Here is a 17,265-nt window from a genome sequence, read left to right on the forward strand (position 1 = left end):
TGGTTCCTCCCACGTTAGTCATTACTTTAAAAAATGCTGTATAGACATACCCACAGGGCAGTCTGAGAGACAATTCTTCATTTAAGGTTCCCTTCACTCCTATTATTGCTTTCACTGGCCACTCCAGGACCTGGCTGCTCAGTTAGCATGTCTTACCATGTCTTGCCATGTTTCAGCAAGTCTTACCGTGAAGTGCCTCTGTTCTGCCTAGTGATTGTTTCTGTTTCCTGCTATAAACTTGAAGTATAGACATATTTTAATTCCTATTTAAGAGATAAAGAGTGGAGGAACAAATAGCTAGGGCAATGTTCCAAGGTAATTTACCTTGAGTGCCATGTAATAGTATGAAACAACTCATTACATAGCTCACGATGGGGTTCCAAATCTGCATTCTCTCCCCACCTGGCCCAGATCCTACCTAGCTGATATTCTCATTCATCTGTTGCCAGAGCCTGAGGGAAGTAGCACCTGCCTAAAACATATTTTGGAATTTTTACATTGCTTTATTTGGGGGAAAGAGGAGAATCTCCTACGCATGGATACCATTGCTCCACTTTCAGATATTTTGTTTTAAAATAAAATCTCAGGATTGTGTTAGATAAGAAAGCAAGGAGTTCCCTACGTAGCTGGCTCCTGGTAGTGTTTCTAATTGTGGTGGGTTTATCACATGTGAGGCTGTGCTGATGCAGAGAGGCTGAGAGGCCTGAGGAAATGGAGAGAGGGGTGCAAAGTACACCCAAATAACTGTGTCCTTTAGACTTTATGGTATGTTTCTAAGATCTATGTAATATTCTTAACAAATTGATAGTAGTCCTTACTATTTTTTGATGAATTGTTTAAACTCAAATTCAGAGTAACTTAACCCAATCTTGGATATAATCTGTCATAAATTTCTGGTTTCTAGAGCTGCATACTGATAATGCTGGCATTTTTAGAGATGGACTTTGAACAACAGCAGCCATTACAAGAAGAAGAAGAAGAAGAAGAAGAAGAAGAAGAAGAAGAAGAAGGAGGAGGAGGAGGAGGAGGAGGAGGAGGAGGAGGAGGAGGAGGAGGAGGAAGAAAAGAACTGCCAATTCCAAGTTACCCAGCATACTAAATAGCCTTAGCTCCTTCATGACTCTAGTACTCTACCCCATGCATGGACATTGTTGTATCATCAAGTAGTTAGTGCTGGACCATTGTGTTTATGGTTTTTAGAGGAGCATGGGCCAGGATTTCCATTTAATTTTACTTAATGGCTTTGAAGTGATTCTGAGGCATTTTAAATCTGCAGCAGAAACAGACTCTGGAATGTGTAGTATGATGCCCATTAATGCTTTCCAGGAGACCTTGGTATAGGTCAAGAGTTTGATGTTTCTTGTTGGGTAGTTACTTGAAGTAGTTGACTGAGTCTAGGGATGCTAATGACAACACTGAGAATTTTGCTAAGGGGCCTGTCATGGAGTGATTGAAAATCCAACCCAAGACTCTCACTGAGGAGTTTCCCTGCCTCTCACAGGGCTGGAGAACATTCAGGGTAATGAGAAAGACGCACTGAGCAGGCTAACCCAACTTGTTCAAAGGCAATACCTGAAGTATATTCTTGATTAAACTGAGCACAGGTCAGGGTTACTTTCAGAATCGAAAGGATCATCTCCCAAATTATCAGCAGCTAACCAGTCCTCTTATCATTAGTAATGACAATGTGCCCTCAGAGTTTGTTGTCTGAATCTAATGCACATACAAAAGTTCTATCAGTTATGTCTTTTCTGATAGTGCATCCTGTAGCCTCCATGCTCAGTGTAAATTATGAATTCTTCCAGCTGCCCTTGTTCCTCTCTGGTCCAGGACAAGTGTAATAGCCTCCTAAGTGAATTCTCTACTTCTTTCCTCTCCTCTCTCTGATATCCATTTTGTATATGGAGGCAGCCTGGGCTTTTAAAATGCAAATCAGACAATTTGGTTCTCTCTTCACTGACCTTCACTGGTTTTTCAGCCTGGCATACAGAACTGTACAGAAGTTTTATGTTTGTCTTTTCCTCCAAATGAACCTCTTACCACTCACCTCTCTGGTCAGTTCTCATCAGGACATAAGAACTCCTTCTTTGCTTTGAAAGTGCCCAGCTCATATCTGTGCTCCACACTTGCACATGTGAATATTTTTCAGGCATATGTCAGCTGATAAGTTCTTTTTCTAAATTATTTCCTAACTATCATATTTTTTCAGTATTCATAGACTTACTAAGGAAATTAATCTAAAGAAGCATTTAAATTTTCAGGCACAGTCTGTCAGGTGTGGATGATGAGGGATAAACAGTATCAGTGTAAGTGATACACATGCATAGACTTTCATAATGAAACGTTATTTTGTCCAATATATATATGGTAAGAAACTAAAGTTTACTGCTGAGCACATAGCTCAGCGGTAACCCACATACTTACTATAAGACCTTGGATTTAATACTTAATTGATAAGTGAGAATAAATACAAATAAAAAAAGTTTAGCTATCACCAGTTTTGTTGTGATTCACTTGTTATTTACTTACAATTTCTATTATAAAGTGTGATAAATCTTGATTGGTAACTTGACTAGATCAAAAGTCACCCAAAAGACAATCTGTTAGACACCTTGTAAGGCAATTTCTTTATTAAGTTAATTAAAGTGGGAAGATTGACCCTAAATGTGGGTGAACAGCTTCCAGGGCAGCCCAGATAAAAGGAATAGAACAAGGGAGCTCAGTTTTTGCCTGCTCACTCCACTCTTGCTAACAAGGTGGTCTACCCTACTACAGCTTCTATATTTCTTTGCTAATATCAGAACCTAGCTTCTTTGGATCTCCAGTGTGGAATATAGACCACTCTTGTGTAGCAGTTTCCTTGAGATTAAAGCCTTCCATCTTGAAGAGAATCTTCTTAAGAAAGGATGTTAAAGGGGGGTAAAAAAGGAAGTCCTTGAAATTGATTGATCCACTAGGCCTTTCCCTATCTGTATATCAAAGGTACACAGAGAGAAAAGACAGCTAAAAGGTGAATCCAGCTGCCTGGAAGAAGCAGAGGCCAGGTGAACTGTCTAGAAGAGACAAAGATCAGCTGAGTTGCCTGGAGGAGGCCTAGACCAATTGACCCATCAGGAAAGGCCACTCTCCAACCTGTTGATCTCCCTCCAGGCTATGAAGTGTGCTCCAAGTTCCTAGAGTTTGTCAATCATCCCTCATACCAGGTTGAGCTTTGGCAATACACCCATCTTTGAATTATTTCTGCTCCCGTAACCCCTCATCCCAAACATGTAAATAACACTGATAAAACTCATAGGTTCATGAAGTTGAATTTTGGTGGTATCCATACTTTTTTTTAAATCCATCCATATCACCTCCTATCTGAGGTGAGCAGATTTGGTGTTTTATCTCCGTAGGAAAAGTCAGTAATACAACAACAAACTACTCTCCAGGAATTCTCTAGAACTTCAGTGGCAAAATGAAATGCTCAGCCCCATGAACTGTGTTCTCAGACTCTCCTGTATGTGTCAGCCATTGTTGGACTACCCAGACTGTGTAGTGTAAGACAATCTGATATCTTTCCCTTTGCTACATGTTCAGTCTACCAGTTTTTGTCATCTAGAGAACCCAGACTAATACATAAAGGGATCAACATGTTTAGCAAACCAATGGGATGATTAGAATATTTACAACATAACAAGTTACAAGAAAATAAGACCAGTGAGTATCATGAGAATTATTTTCTGTAAGCTGATGGAGACAGGCAATGTCAGGGCTTCCAGAGTGGGAGTGGTCACTAAGTGCTTACAGGCAATAAAGAGTGAAGTAGATGAGAATGTAGACTGTGGACGTGGGTATCTGGGTGCAAATGAGAGACACTGTCTATAGAACCAGAGTTGCAGGGGCATCTAATGGGTAGACAAAGTTAGGGGCCAGGTAGAAGAAGAGATGGGTAGAAAAGAAGAAAGAAGAAGAAGAAAGGAGATGGGAGCTGAAAAGATCTCTTTACTACACAAAAATGCCAGCTTTAAAAAGGGAGCAATAAATAAAAGCTGTTTTATAGTCCCTCATTCTAATAATTGGTACAAGCAAAAGACAGTAGTGTATATTAAATCCCAGTATTAAATGTGTGAGCATAGCCGGGCAGTGGTGGCGCACGTCTTTAATCCCAGTACTTGGGAGGCAGAGGCAGGTGGATTTCTAAGTTCAAGTCCAGTCTGGTCTACAGAGTGAGTTCCAGGACAGCCAGGACTACACAGAGAAACCCTGTCTCGAAAAACAAAAAACAAGCAAACAACAACAACAACAACAACAACAGAGAATTAGCCCACAAGTTACTTCCCATGCCCACAGGAGAGGTCTAAGAGGTCTAGTTGTTAATTTCTTAACTCTGTATAACCAAATAGTGGAACAGCCTAGAAAGAAACAAGAAATAGGCAACTGCTGTGACCTATGGTCAAACTATATATATTGACCAAATGTAATTCATTTATCTTACAGGTAACTTGAGAACCAAAAATTCAGAACGTGGTCAATTGTACAAATGTATTGCCTGAAATATTAAAATAATGCAATAAGGTGTCAATGCAAGGCATGAGGAAACTACACTGGGAAATTGAAATAACTAAATTAACCAATAGCTAAAATAACCAAAGGGCATTAAATATAAAAAGATTTTGAATTTAAAACCACGGAGAATAGGCTGGAGAGATGCCTCAGCAGATAAGAACACTGATGGTTCTTTCAGAGTTCCATAGTTCAATTACCAGAAACCACATGGTGGCTCATGACCATCTGTAATGGGATCTGATGCCCTCTTCCAGTATGGTGCAGTGTACTTATATACATAAAATAAATAAATCTTTTTTAAAAAAAGAAAGACACTGGGAATAATGAGAAAAGTTGACAAGAATAGGTATTTGCTGCTTTTCAATTTAAAACAATACTTATTTCAGAGAATCTTCCTAGTATTTTCTGTAATGTCCAGGGAAATCTTACGTTTATAGTGCCATGGTGCAATAGTGTTATGTGTCTGTGAATTCCATTTGAAAGGCTCAGAAAAAGCAGTTAATATAACCATCCCCCCTTCTGTGTGTGTCTCTGTCTCTGTCTCTCTCCCTCTCTTTGTGTGTGTGTGTGTGTGTGTGTGTGTTTGTGCGTGCACACACATGCACTCATGGGCATGAGTGTGTGTGTGTGCATGCATGTGCATGTGTGTGTTTGTATCTGAGTGTATCTGTTACATTTCATGTCACAGAATTAGAAATTAGTATACACATAAGAAGAACAAGTGGGTATTTCTAGTTGTATTCTTTCATATTCTGTGTTTGTTTGAAAAACATTATAAATTAAAGAAAAATTGGGATAAATGCAATTGGGGGGTGGGGCAGTTTCTTACCTGTTGCATTCTGTGCCCCCGCCAGCCTTGCTCTGATCAAGCCATGCCTCTCCTTGAGGCGAAGAATCCGAACTTTTGGAAACTGAGACATGTATTTATCCAAATTAGCTTTTAGGTAGTCTATATCAGGGTAAGAACAAACCCAAAATACTTTAATTAACTGGGCTTACCAGGAGCAGTTTTGCAATTTCAAATCCAAAACTATGATGTCATTCTAGCTGCCTAATTTTATCTTTGGGCCCATCATTTTTTTTTGATGTCATCTTACTGAAAATATTTCACGTGGGTTCAATATTCTAAACTAACCAATTTCTCAAATCCAAGACGGGAGCCTGACTTGAGTATATAAATTCAAAAAATTTTAAGACGACCTTACAATTTTGGTTGGTGAAGAGCCTCCATCCCACTAGCACTTCTCAGTGATGAGAGAGTTATTGAGTATATTTAAGGACCATTTGACAGAGCAGTAACTAGAGTACTATGTTTACATCAGACAACATGCTGCTGAGGTCTCCATTTTGAAGAAGGACTTGCTTGGTTGAAGTGATGGTATCTGTGGGCAGTTTCCTGGCTGTAATCCATCACGGGAAGGAAAGCCACCCTGACTGGTTTGTGTACAGCTTGAAGAAATCAGCCTGAGATGCAGTAGAAGTGACCACCAGTTATACAATCTCTGCCATGCCATAGGAACAGTTCTAATCAGTTCCAGTCCTGGCTCACAAGAGACTTAGCCACAGGACTTAGGACTTCAGCTCATCACAGAGCATCTTTGCTTTTTAGTTGGCTGTAGAAGAGTTCTGCTAAGGAACATTTTAGAGATTTTTAAGGATATAGTTACAGTCACTTCTGTGGCTGTAGATAACTATACCGAGAATGGCTTCCATATTTTCTTTCTTTTTTTGAGATTGAATTTTACCTTATGTCCCAGGCTAAACTTGAACTCTTGATTCTCCCACTTCTATCCCCAGGTACAAGGATTACAGGTATTTGCCACTACCTCTGATTTTCCTGGAATATATTTACAGCCCATATCCTACTAATTGTGTGTGTGTGTGAGTGTGTGTGTGTGTTGTGTGTTTCTTAATGAGAACCCTGAAACTGCTCAAGGTCCACAGAAAACAAACAAACAAACAAACAAACAAACAAACAAAAATAAACCAAGAAACCAAAAACTGGCTCTGCTCCTCATTAAAGGGCTTTGCTTGCTTGGTGGCTGGCTGCTACTTCTGTGTATGGTATCACAATCACTCATTGGCGTCTTCAATTCTCTTCTAGCATCTGCCTGCGGCTTGAGCTCACTGTGGCTATGGTAGCAACAACAAGGCAAAGAAGGCATGGATATTGTCATGCTTACAGATCAAGGTTTGGCTGTCTCTCTAATATTGCCATCCATATGCTGTTTTGTTTCGTTTTTTTTTTTTCTATTTCAAAAAAGTGTGGGACATTTTGGAAATTCACATTGTGGTGCTGTTGGGCCTATAAGACACCCTACACACAGAGATACTTTGGCAGTGCAAAAAGCAAAAGTCTTCAATGTAACAAATGAAAACAAATGGAATCTGAAAAACTGGGGAGGCTTCTGCTTCCAGACTACACTAGAATGGTTATCTTTTTGAAACTTTGAGAAGGTGTCTTCTCTGATTTTTACTGCACATAGAATCTTCCTTCCTCTTCAGAGGCAGCTAAGGAATTTCCATTTCTTTGCTTTCCATAGAGTTTAACTGTGGTTACTGACGAGAAAAATAATTCTATGAAGAGGGTGGACTTTGCTCATTATAGTCCATGAAAAATGATTTGATCATCATCTTCTGGACACAAATGACCATCTCAGGGAGTTGAAGGAGGAAAATAACTCCTGCAAAGCAGGTAGGTCCCAGTGGGAATGGCTGAAACATGCAGCACAGCAGACCCCTGGATGACCAGTGATATTCTTAAGGATGGATGTGTGGTGTGTTCAAATGTTTTGCTTACATATGCATCTATCTACTGCATATGTGCATTGGGTGTTTAGGCCAGAAAAGGGTGTTGGATCCCCCTTGGAACTGCAGCTAGATAGTTTTGTGCTGTCGTGTCAGTACAGGGAGTTGAACCCAGGTCCTCTGGAAGAAGAGTCAGTGCTCTTAACTGCTAAGCTATCTCTCTAGCTTCAATTAGTAATATTATGGCCAGTGCTTAGACTCATACTTTTATGACTGCACATGAAGCAATAGTTTGGCACTTACAAATACTAAAACTTCATTAAAGTACGGGCTGAACAAAACTACTATTGCCTTTCACCAAGCTTTAGCTTTCCAGGAAGAATCCAAGAATGTTTTCTTACCTTTGGTGCTGAAGTCATCCACCAGCAGAATCTCCTTGATGAGGTGTGGAGGAGAGCGGTTGAGGACGCTGTGCACAGACCTCAGGAGAGCGGACCACACCTCATCCACAAAGCACATGATGATGCTGGTGGTTGGAAGGTCATTGTGAACTAGTTGCTCTGCACACCTGGGCCAGGATATAAGCACCATACAAGAAATATGCCACTGTGATCTCAAAGGGCCCTGAATAATCTGTACACACAGAAAACACGCGCGCGCGCGCACACACACACACCTTTGTTACCAGTTTATATGAGTACCATGTTCATTTTGTTGTATTCACTGACAATGGCATTTGTTGAAAGTACTAACATGGCAGACATGAGGCCTCCTTTGGAGGAGTAATACTGCAGTGAAAGGATAGTTTTTGGTAGGAAGTCAGACAGACTACTTTAATCCTACGACCAAGAAATTAACCTCAATAACTTATTCTTTCCATGCCTCAGTTTTCACATCAGCCAAGCAATGTAGTGGTCCTCTTAGAGGTTTAGAGCCAAGTGATCTTCATAGAAATCATTTAGCATAGTTCCTGGCACAGGCATTTACTAAACAGTAGCTTTTGCTATCATTATTAAATTGTATGCCAGAATAGAGCATTCTGCGTTATTTAGTGTCACTAAGTAGTTTATGATTGCCTGTATAAATAGCCATTGCCAAGTGACAAAAGAGGCATCCTTCATTCCACTCAGCATATGAAAGTATTTTTGGTACAATGTACACCTACCAAATAACTGTATCCTCTCCCACTTTAGTATTTGAAAGTCCCTTGCTGTGACTGCTGCAGAGTATCCATACTTGAAGTCATTTTGCTGGCATGGAAATGATAGCCAGGCTAAGAGGGAGCAGGTGCTTGCTGGGTTGCACCTGGTCATGGTCTCTTACAGGCTCTGCAACTCATGGCTACCTCGTTGTGGCATTTTCTGTACCTGGATTGTGTCACTGTTACAAGGCAGCTCCTAATGATACTGTCCAAACTGTATTTACCCTTTTGCTAACACGTCACCTCTTAGTAAAATAATAATCCATGATGCATGTGAATAAATACTTAAGTACTCTGCCTTATATCAGTGTAAAACTCAGACCTCTTTCCCTTTTTAACAGATGAATGTTTAAGTCTTGGAAAGACAGGCTCTTGACTATGTTGTTAGTAAGTTCTAGATCTGGGACTGAAACTCTGGTCTAAACTGGCCCTAGAAGTAACCATAAGAGCTTAGATCCCCAGAATAAACATAGCTAGGAACCAATGTAGCATTTGTGAAAATCAACGCGTCTGTCAAGTACCATGACTCATTTTTGTTAATTTAACAAATAAGACACAGATAAAAGTAAGTGTTATACTTAAACAAACATTATTTGCTTGTTTTTTGTTTATGGTTGTCAATGTATTGTTGTGCACATAATTTAACTCAATACCATGGCAATTTCTTGAGATGTGATTGTGTAATATATTATCACATACTTTAGATGATGCAAAATGAAGCACAGGATGATCAGTGACTCACCCAGCATCATTTCCCTGGCCATAACGTTCATGGAAATGTAAAGTGATGTAGTTTTCATTTCATTGGTCTATGGTGATTTTCCATACTAATAGAGTTTGGATTGCAAATCAAATAAACATATGGTTGCATATCACTTATCCCTAATTACTGGCTTGAAGACATTGCATAACTTCTTTGAACTTTAATTTGCCAACTACAAAGCATGGATTAAAAACCTGGCTTGATTAAATATATATCTGATACAGAGCTTGTTCATAAAAAACACAAGGAAACTCACTATGGTCTATAATTTCAGTCTTTCCCTAAAGTGATTGGTTAGCATAATACACAAAGGTTTTGAAGAATCACACCCAACTTCAACCCCAGAAAACAGATGGAGAAAGTTTGCACAGAAATTGAGATTCTTTGTCATAAGCAAAAGAAGAGACAAAAGAATAACACACAGTTCACTGACTCATCTGTTTGGGAATATAAGTTCCTACATTAAAGCTAATTCCATTTCCTTATAATATGTATTGAACTTAAGAAAATATTAGAGGGCTAAAATGAACATGTGTTACATTTTCAGGTGCTGTAAAGTCAAAATAACACATTTCAGTCAGATGTCTTAATCTGATTGTAATGTTAATGTAAAATAGCAGGCCGCCTAAGTTAATCTTATCCTGTACAAAGAGCACCTGCATTGGAATTTCTGTAAAGTGTGAGCATTCCTGATTATATTTAAGGATTATATTAATTACCTGTGGTTGCTATAACACCTTAGGTTTCTGCTCCAAAGTTTCCCCTAATTTATCTGTCTTCTCTTGTATTTTGCTATGAGCAGAAAGAAGATACCAGATCACACTTTCAATGCTGTACTTGCTACATTCCTTAACAAATGTCTAAGTTCATCACCTCCAATTTCTTTTAATTTTTCGTGTTAAAAGACATGATTTTGTCAAGCTCCCTGCCACTCTGTAACACACAGTACTGCTTCTCCAGTTCCCAATCACCTGCTACTGAATGAATCCCTGCAAGCCATCAGGAGAAATACTTCCCAAGCCCATATTTTTAGCAATATCTTTTCATGACAACATAAATGTCCAGAAGGGTGATAGGAACCTTCTCTGCATAGTGCCTCACTTTTTTCTAACCCTCACAAACATCCTTAGTATCCACATTTCTATTGACATCTTCAAGACAAACATTCCAGGTGTTTCTATCAAGATTGTTCGAATTCTGCTAGCCTCTGCCTTATACTTAATAATTACAGGTTTTGCCACACAACATTCGCCTTTTTGTTACATAAGGGACTGTTGCAGACTTTGGAAATTAGGAAGTCAATACATCTTTCAAGGGACATGCCATGAGTTCAACCCAAGAACGTAACAACTCAAAGTAGGAAATAGCTATTATTTTGGAGGGCAGCATATCTGTATATTTTAAATGTGGGACTCCCTTTCCCCCTAACTCAAAAGTAGGTTTAGTTATAACTTAATGAAACAATAAGTTAGTCATTTACTCTCTTATTTCTTTCTCTCCTACTTTTAAAACCCATGTTTGGAGCTTTTTTTATGTTTATAATTTTTGCATAAATCCATACAATATTAGTTGCAATAGTTTGGCATGAATTAAGTAGTGATAATCAAATTTTAAAAAGAACTAGAACAAGGAAAACCACCAATTGCAGGCTTGTCAAGGATATAAAAAAATTGTAGTTGATTATATAATCACCAACAGTTGAAGGACAATTGGGAAACAGAAAAAGTGAATTCTGAAATGTATTTTATAAGGCATCTTAAGTTTCCAAGGTAAGGTTTCAATTCTCAGAAGCTGTGGTGCTGAGCAAAAAAGACTGGAGTTATGAGACCAAGGTCCACTGAGAAGGGGCTGGGTGAGACTATTATTAGAATAATTAGTCCAAATCATGCAGGAACAGATAGTTTTGTAGACTATTTTGTAAGAAATCTTGAAAAAGAGACAGAAAGCAAGGTAGGTGGGAAGGGGCAAATTTGTCAGCCTCTTCTCCCTTTCCTGAGGGATGGAGTGATATTTATGGGTATGAGGGATAGTTCAGATAGAATTAAGAGTTCACAAACATATCAATGATTGTAAAAATTATCAAGGGGGCAGGCTTTCCTCGTAATGATCAACCTTACTCACATGTACTGTCTTTTTAAGTCCATCTTGATATCTTCCTGGTCTCCTGGGATTTCATACTCTTGTAATGTTCAGCCTTTGCTCAGTGGCTGTTTCCATTAAGTTTCCATCTTAGCTTACCCCTGGTTCTTCATAACCACTAAGCAGGTAAATCTGAGAGCTGTGTCTGCAGCTTTTTCTCACCAGTGAGCCCCAATCTCCATGCCCTTGTGGATAGCTTCATCAGTTCATTTGGGCATTAGACTGAATATTGCCTGCACAGAGCTTTTGTCAGTCACCTTGCCAAAGTCCAGTCATTCTATTATTCTGTTATAGCTACCTGCATTTCTTCCACAGCACCCACATGTCAATTTTATTTCCTTCTCTTCTACATCCAGATTTCCTGAATGTATGTCAAATCTGCTTTGCTCCCATATTACCACAAGCTCCTAGGAGTATTGCACAAAATAAATGTTTGATAAATCATATTGAATGTATGGATGAGAGGGCAGAGATTTGGAGTAGAGATTAAATTTAAAGCTCGAATAGCAAGAGAAAAGATATTTTCCTTTGAGACAGGGTGTAATAACATACGGGTAACTTCGTGTGCAAGGATTAAAACCTACATTTTCCTTGAGTTATTTTTAATCATCACAAAAGACCTGTAGATTCTAAACTAATTTTTTATGATTGTTTATTGGATATTTTATTTATTTTCATTTCAGATGTCATAGCCTTTCCACCCCCTATCCCATCCTGCATCCTCCATTTTGCTTTTATACCATTTTAATTACATGCAAGTATTAAGGTCAGTTCTAGGTTAAGGAACTAGCAATACAATAGATGCAAACAGTCAAGGAACAAGCAAGACAATAAACACAAACAGTCAAAGAACAAGCAAGGCAATAACCAAAGTTCTGTGAACACTCCTGTGTTCACTGTTTCTAAGGGCTTGTCAGGATGACCAAAATATTGGAGCCAACTTCCCTGTCCTAGCCCAAAGTCATTTTCATGTCTGAACCTACTTCCTTGTTCTAGCCTAAGATTTAGATTCCTGCCTGTAATTATTCCTTTGTTCTAGCCTAATGTCAGATTCCTACCTGAAGTCCACTTCCTTGTCCTTGGCCAATGTCATATTCCTGCCAAGCAGCTCATTTCTTGTTTTTGGCCCATGTCAGATTCTTGCCAAGCAGCCCCAAAAGCTCTCTGCTGTTCCTATTTTTTTTTTTTTATTTCACAAACAAGACTGAGCCTGTCTTAGGTCATTCTGACAAGAATGCCTTCCTTACCCATCGTGGAATATGCATTATCAAAAGCAATGCATTTCTGCCTTAGGATGGTAAGGCTCTGTGCAGAATATTACCCATCCTTGGCTTTCCAGCCTGTTAATTTAATACCTCTGTCTGGGAGGTCCATTTTCAGTTTCAAGCCATGTGCTTTGGCTGCCAACTGGATATTTGCCTGCAAGTGTGGGTGCTTACCAAATGCATAGAGTACCTCTGAAGGTCAGAAGAACATGATGGTTCCTCTGGGAGCAGAGTTACAGGTTGTTGTGAACTGCCATTATGGGTGCTGAGAATAGAATCACATCTTGGTTTTCTGGAAGATGAGTCATTTCTCCAACCCCTGGACCTATAGATTCTAAATACCTAATTTGCATAATATAGTCATGCAGAATCAATATATAATTTCTTTACCTCAAAAAAGGCACTTATACTCCTGAAAATGTTAGACTGTAGTTGTAATCCCTTCTCGTGTGATGTAAATGAAATCAAGGTTTCCAATAGGAAAACAGAAACAGGTAATTTGCTTTGCTTTATTGGCATAAAGTAACTCACAGTTTTCCTGGAATTCAAAGGAGAACTTTATCTTAAATAAACATTTGGAAAACTTTTTTTGTGCTTAAAAATGGGGCAATGTTATGTCACACACTTTAAGAAACCCAATCTTCTATAGCAGTAAACAGCTTAAACATGTGCCAAGTGTATAACAAACCAGCTTTTTTGTTGTTTATTCAAAGGCACAACAGGTCAGACCAGACAGTTCTCAGCCTTAGTAACGCTTAATCCAGATACAAGTGGTAACAGCCATCCAATTTCATCTAGATTCTACAGGCTGTAGAACCACTTCAAATTGTTCTCCACTGACCCAAGTTAAATGAATAATCATTGTTTTTGATTTGTCTTCATTTCTAATACTTTTGCAGGAGAAGTCTAATCTATGTTCATGATATTTAGTTTTGTGAACTTTTTTTGAGATTAAAAACTTAGGACTTTTTTTCTAAGTGATCACTTATCACACAAACTATGTGTTTAGAATCTTCAAGTCTGGTTCTCTGCTTAAAATTACTCAAACTATTTTGCTTATGGGAGTCTAGGTTTGGATTGCTATAGCAATCGAAAGACATCAGATTATGGGGAATTCAATGCGAAAAATTTATTATCCTGAAAGAGAAGATGCGCAACTATGGTAGAACAAGGACTCTGAATGTGAAAAGACAATGAAGAGCTAAGTTTAGTCCCTTGTGGCACTGTCTGGGTGCTTGAGCATCAGTATGATGCTTAATCTTCATAACTTTAGATCATTCACTTTTAGGATGAAGACAATGATTTTCACATCACAGAACAGTGATGCAGGTTTCATGAAACAATGGATATAAAAATACTAGGCAAGCTTCATGCTGAAAAGGCTGTGTGTGAGAACTGGAAATACCTCTTTATCTTGACTTACAGATTCTGACTTAAAGCACTGACTGGTCCCAGGCAGTGTTTAATCTGAATCTACCAAGTGCTTGCTTATTTATCAAGAGATTCCAATGCTGATGGTTTACCTCCCCAGCTTATGTGTGCTTAGTCTTTGACCACTGACTTCATTTGGATGGAGCCTATCAAACAGAGACGGCTTCAAATCAGAACGCTGAGGATTGATAACATTCTTTCATTTCTATGAATTTTTCATTTTATTCCAGCAGAAGCAAAATGCATCACGAAGGTCAAATCTCAGTCTTTATGGGTTTGAACAGAAGGTCGAAAGAATATGTTTCAACTTCTATTTGCAATTCAACTACAGCTTCCATGGGATCCTTGACTGCCCTTCACTCTCTACACTATGATATCTTCAGGAGCATCAGGAGAATCAAGTGGCCAGCTGAGGTGCTCTGTCTGGAACTATATTATTTCCTAAGACCTTAAAATTATTCGAGCCTCTTTGCCTCCCGCTGATAAGAGGGTATAGGGGTATGAGGATTTTACTTTTGTGATTTGTTCTTTTTTAGGGTAAGTGACCCTTGAAATTTGGGTAAAATCACCTGACTGAGAATTTTCAGTGCTACTTCCCCACTTCACACTGAAGCCTTTAGCCTGGTGATGCTGCAGTTGCAGAGGCAAGAATGTGTCATCAGAATGAACGGACTCAGGCTCACAAATACATCCCACCAGCACCAACACTTGCCATGTTAACAATGGTCTATTTTGAGCAGACAGCTGTCAGGGTGAAATTGGGATAGAGGCAGGAGTTAAGATGGTGGAGTTCTAGGATAAAAATAATCCTGGGGGAGGGCAGGGCATCTATCGGCCATGTTTCATGCCTACCCTACTGCATGTAACCTTGGGTAAGTCACTCCTTATACCTGCTCTGGAATACAGGTTGTCATCTGAGGCTCTTCAGCCATTGTCATTATTTCCTGAGATTTTCCTTTTCACCTTTGGCTTATACATGAAGAAGAGAGAAGTCTTAAGTTTTCTAAAACTCATATGACTGTAAGGAAGCAAAAGAAGGAGGCTATGGAGCCTGTAGAAAGAGCACTCAAATGAGAATCTGGGGAATCTTATGGATCTTGAATCTGCTACTTGTTTCCTCTATCCACACTCACTTTTCTCATCAGTAAAGCATACAGGGCAGGTTCTTAGCCTTAGTGTTGCTCTGAAGTGCTTCTTATCAAACAGACAAGCACATATAGCACACACACATACATCATACATGTATCATTGTCTAATAGAGTAAATGTGACATATGAGTCTCAGCAAGATACAGATTTCCCTTCACAAAGAACCTTGACGAACCAAGGAGGTCTAGGCATAACCTTACGAGGTAGACTAGCTCGGGTCAGAAAGAACCTGACTGGTGAAGCACAATTACTACCTAGTAATGGAAAATCAGAAGACTAAGCATTGGTATCCAACCCATCACTTCTGAGCTCTGAGTTCTTGTCTTTCCTTGTGTGTGTGTGTGTGTGTGTGTGTGTGTGTGTGTGTGTGTGTGCTTATTTCTTCATTTGTTAATAAGGAGATGTAATACTTTATCAGTCTGTCATGGCTGTTGTAGCAGTCAAATGAGATTACATGCATGAAAGATAAAAGGTACCAGCTGCCTGGCCTGATATACTGGCTCATGACCAACAATAAAGTATGGTATGCAATGTGCAATGAAGTCAATGGCCACTGCCTGAATTACTGCCATAATGTGAACGTCCCGCCTTCTCTGTAGATAAGGCTGGGGTGATGGTGACTATAACAACCTTGAAAACTTTTTTCTTAGGATGAATAAGAATTCAAGTGGCATGAATTCAGTTCCCCATCTCAACTCTCTCACATGGCCAGTGCAGCACATTGAAAAGGCAAGCCCATCTAAAGGTACTGGAGCCTGGCCTAACACTGATGTTTTTCCAGGGAAGTCTAAACATCTCCATTTAGTTTTGAAAGAAAACAAACAAACAAAAAGGCCTGTACACATTGTTATTTTTCCTAAGTTTTCTTAGCCATGGTTGGGGGAAGCAGGGAGACACATTCTGCTCTTTGGCAAGCTCTGTTGGAACAGGTCAGCCGAGGAGGACAACAGGAAATTATGTTCTGGGACAGAAAAACCCAGGGCAATATTACATAGAGAATTTGATAAAATGAGGCTGGTAGTTGAATTTGGCTCTGGTTGAAATGTCTGAGAAAGCTGTGTGACTAGGTTCAAAGTCCTGCACCTACGCATTATGTTCTCCCAAGCATATTTTCAGCTCATGGGCAGCATTTGAGAGGACACATCCTGAACTGGTTTGACTTCCTCAATGTTATGTTATTAGGACCCATGTAACAGCTTTCTTTGCTTTGAATTAATGGCTGTAATGAGTTTTATATTTTTCTCCTCTGTCTCTTTCAAGTTAGTATGGTGAATGATAAAGAGGAACATCTGAAGACTTCAAAATTATCTCAGCCATATTTAACCATTGCTATGTTATGGTCTACCTTCTGCTTTTAAACATATTTCTTTCTTACTTTTATGTATGTATATGTGTATATGTATATGTGTATATGTATGTGAATGTGTGTGTATGTATATATGTAATGTACATGTCTTTGTATGTATATGATGTATGTGTGTGTATTTTGTATATAAATGCATATATATGTATATATATACATATGTTTATATGTATATATATACATATGTTTATATGTATATATATACATATGTTTATATGTATATATATATATATACATATGTTTATATGTATATATATATACACACTTTTCTTCTTTTGTATCTCTCTTTATTTCTCTTTATTGTAAAACAGAGCCCCAATACATGTGTCTCCTGACAAATGCATGTGTGCATACACAGATATACACATGCAGGTAAAGAAGCACCATTGAGTGCTTTCACCTCCACGTGTGAAATCAGGAGGGAAGCTTTTTAGGTGCTGTTTTTCATTGTCACTAATGAGTTCTTCCCTAGCTGGAAAATATCATAGCTACTCTCGTCTATAACAGATGATGTCTCCAGTCACTATTAGTCAGAAAATCACCCTCAATCCACTAAGACAAAATTCATCAACATGGAAATAAAACCTTGAATTTTATTTAACTTTAACATCTTTTCTCTCAAGCTGATAACATTCAAGAATCCTTAGGATGGGGAGGAT

General features: G+C 38.8%; 1 protein-coding gene across 1 annotated transcript in view; it reads right to left on the bottom strand.

The window, feature by feature from the left end:
• Window positions 1-17,265, bottom strand: part of Galnt5 (polypeptide N-acetylgalactosaminyltransferase 5) — a 37,928-nt gene that overhangs the window by 13,604 nt on the left and 7,059 nt on the right. The window contains exons 2-3 of the mRNA XM_028769299.1: window positions 7,698-7,864; window positions 5,378-5,497 (exon numbers count right to left, since the gene is read on the bottom strand). Of these exons, the coding sequence (XP_028625132.1) occupies window positions 5,378-5,497; window positions 7,698-7,864 (287 nt within the window). The remainder of the gene's footprint in view (window positions 1-5,377; window positions 5,498-7,697; window positions 7,865-17,265) is intronic.

Source organism: Grammomys surdaster, unplaced genomic scaffold (genome assembly GCF_004785775.1).
Source record: "Grammomys surdaster isolate TR1022 unplaced genomic scaffold, NIH_TR_1.0 191, whole genome shotgun sequence".
NCBI classification, from domain to species: domain Eukaryota; kingdom Metazoa; phylum Chordata; class Mammalia; order Rodentia; family Muridae; genus Grammomys; species Grammomys surdaster.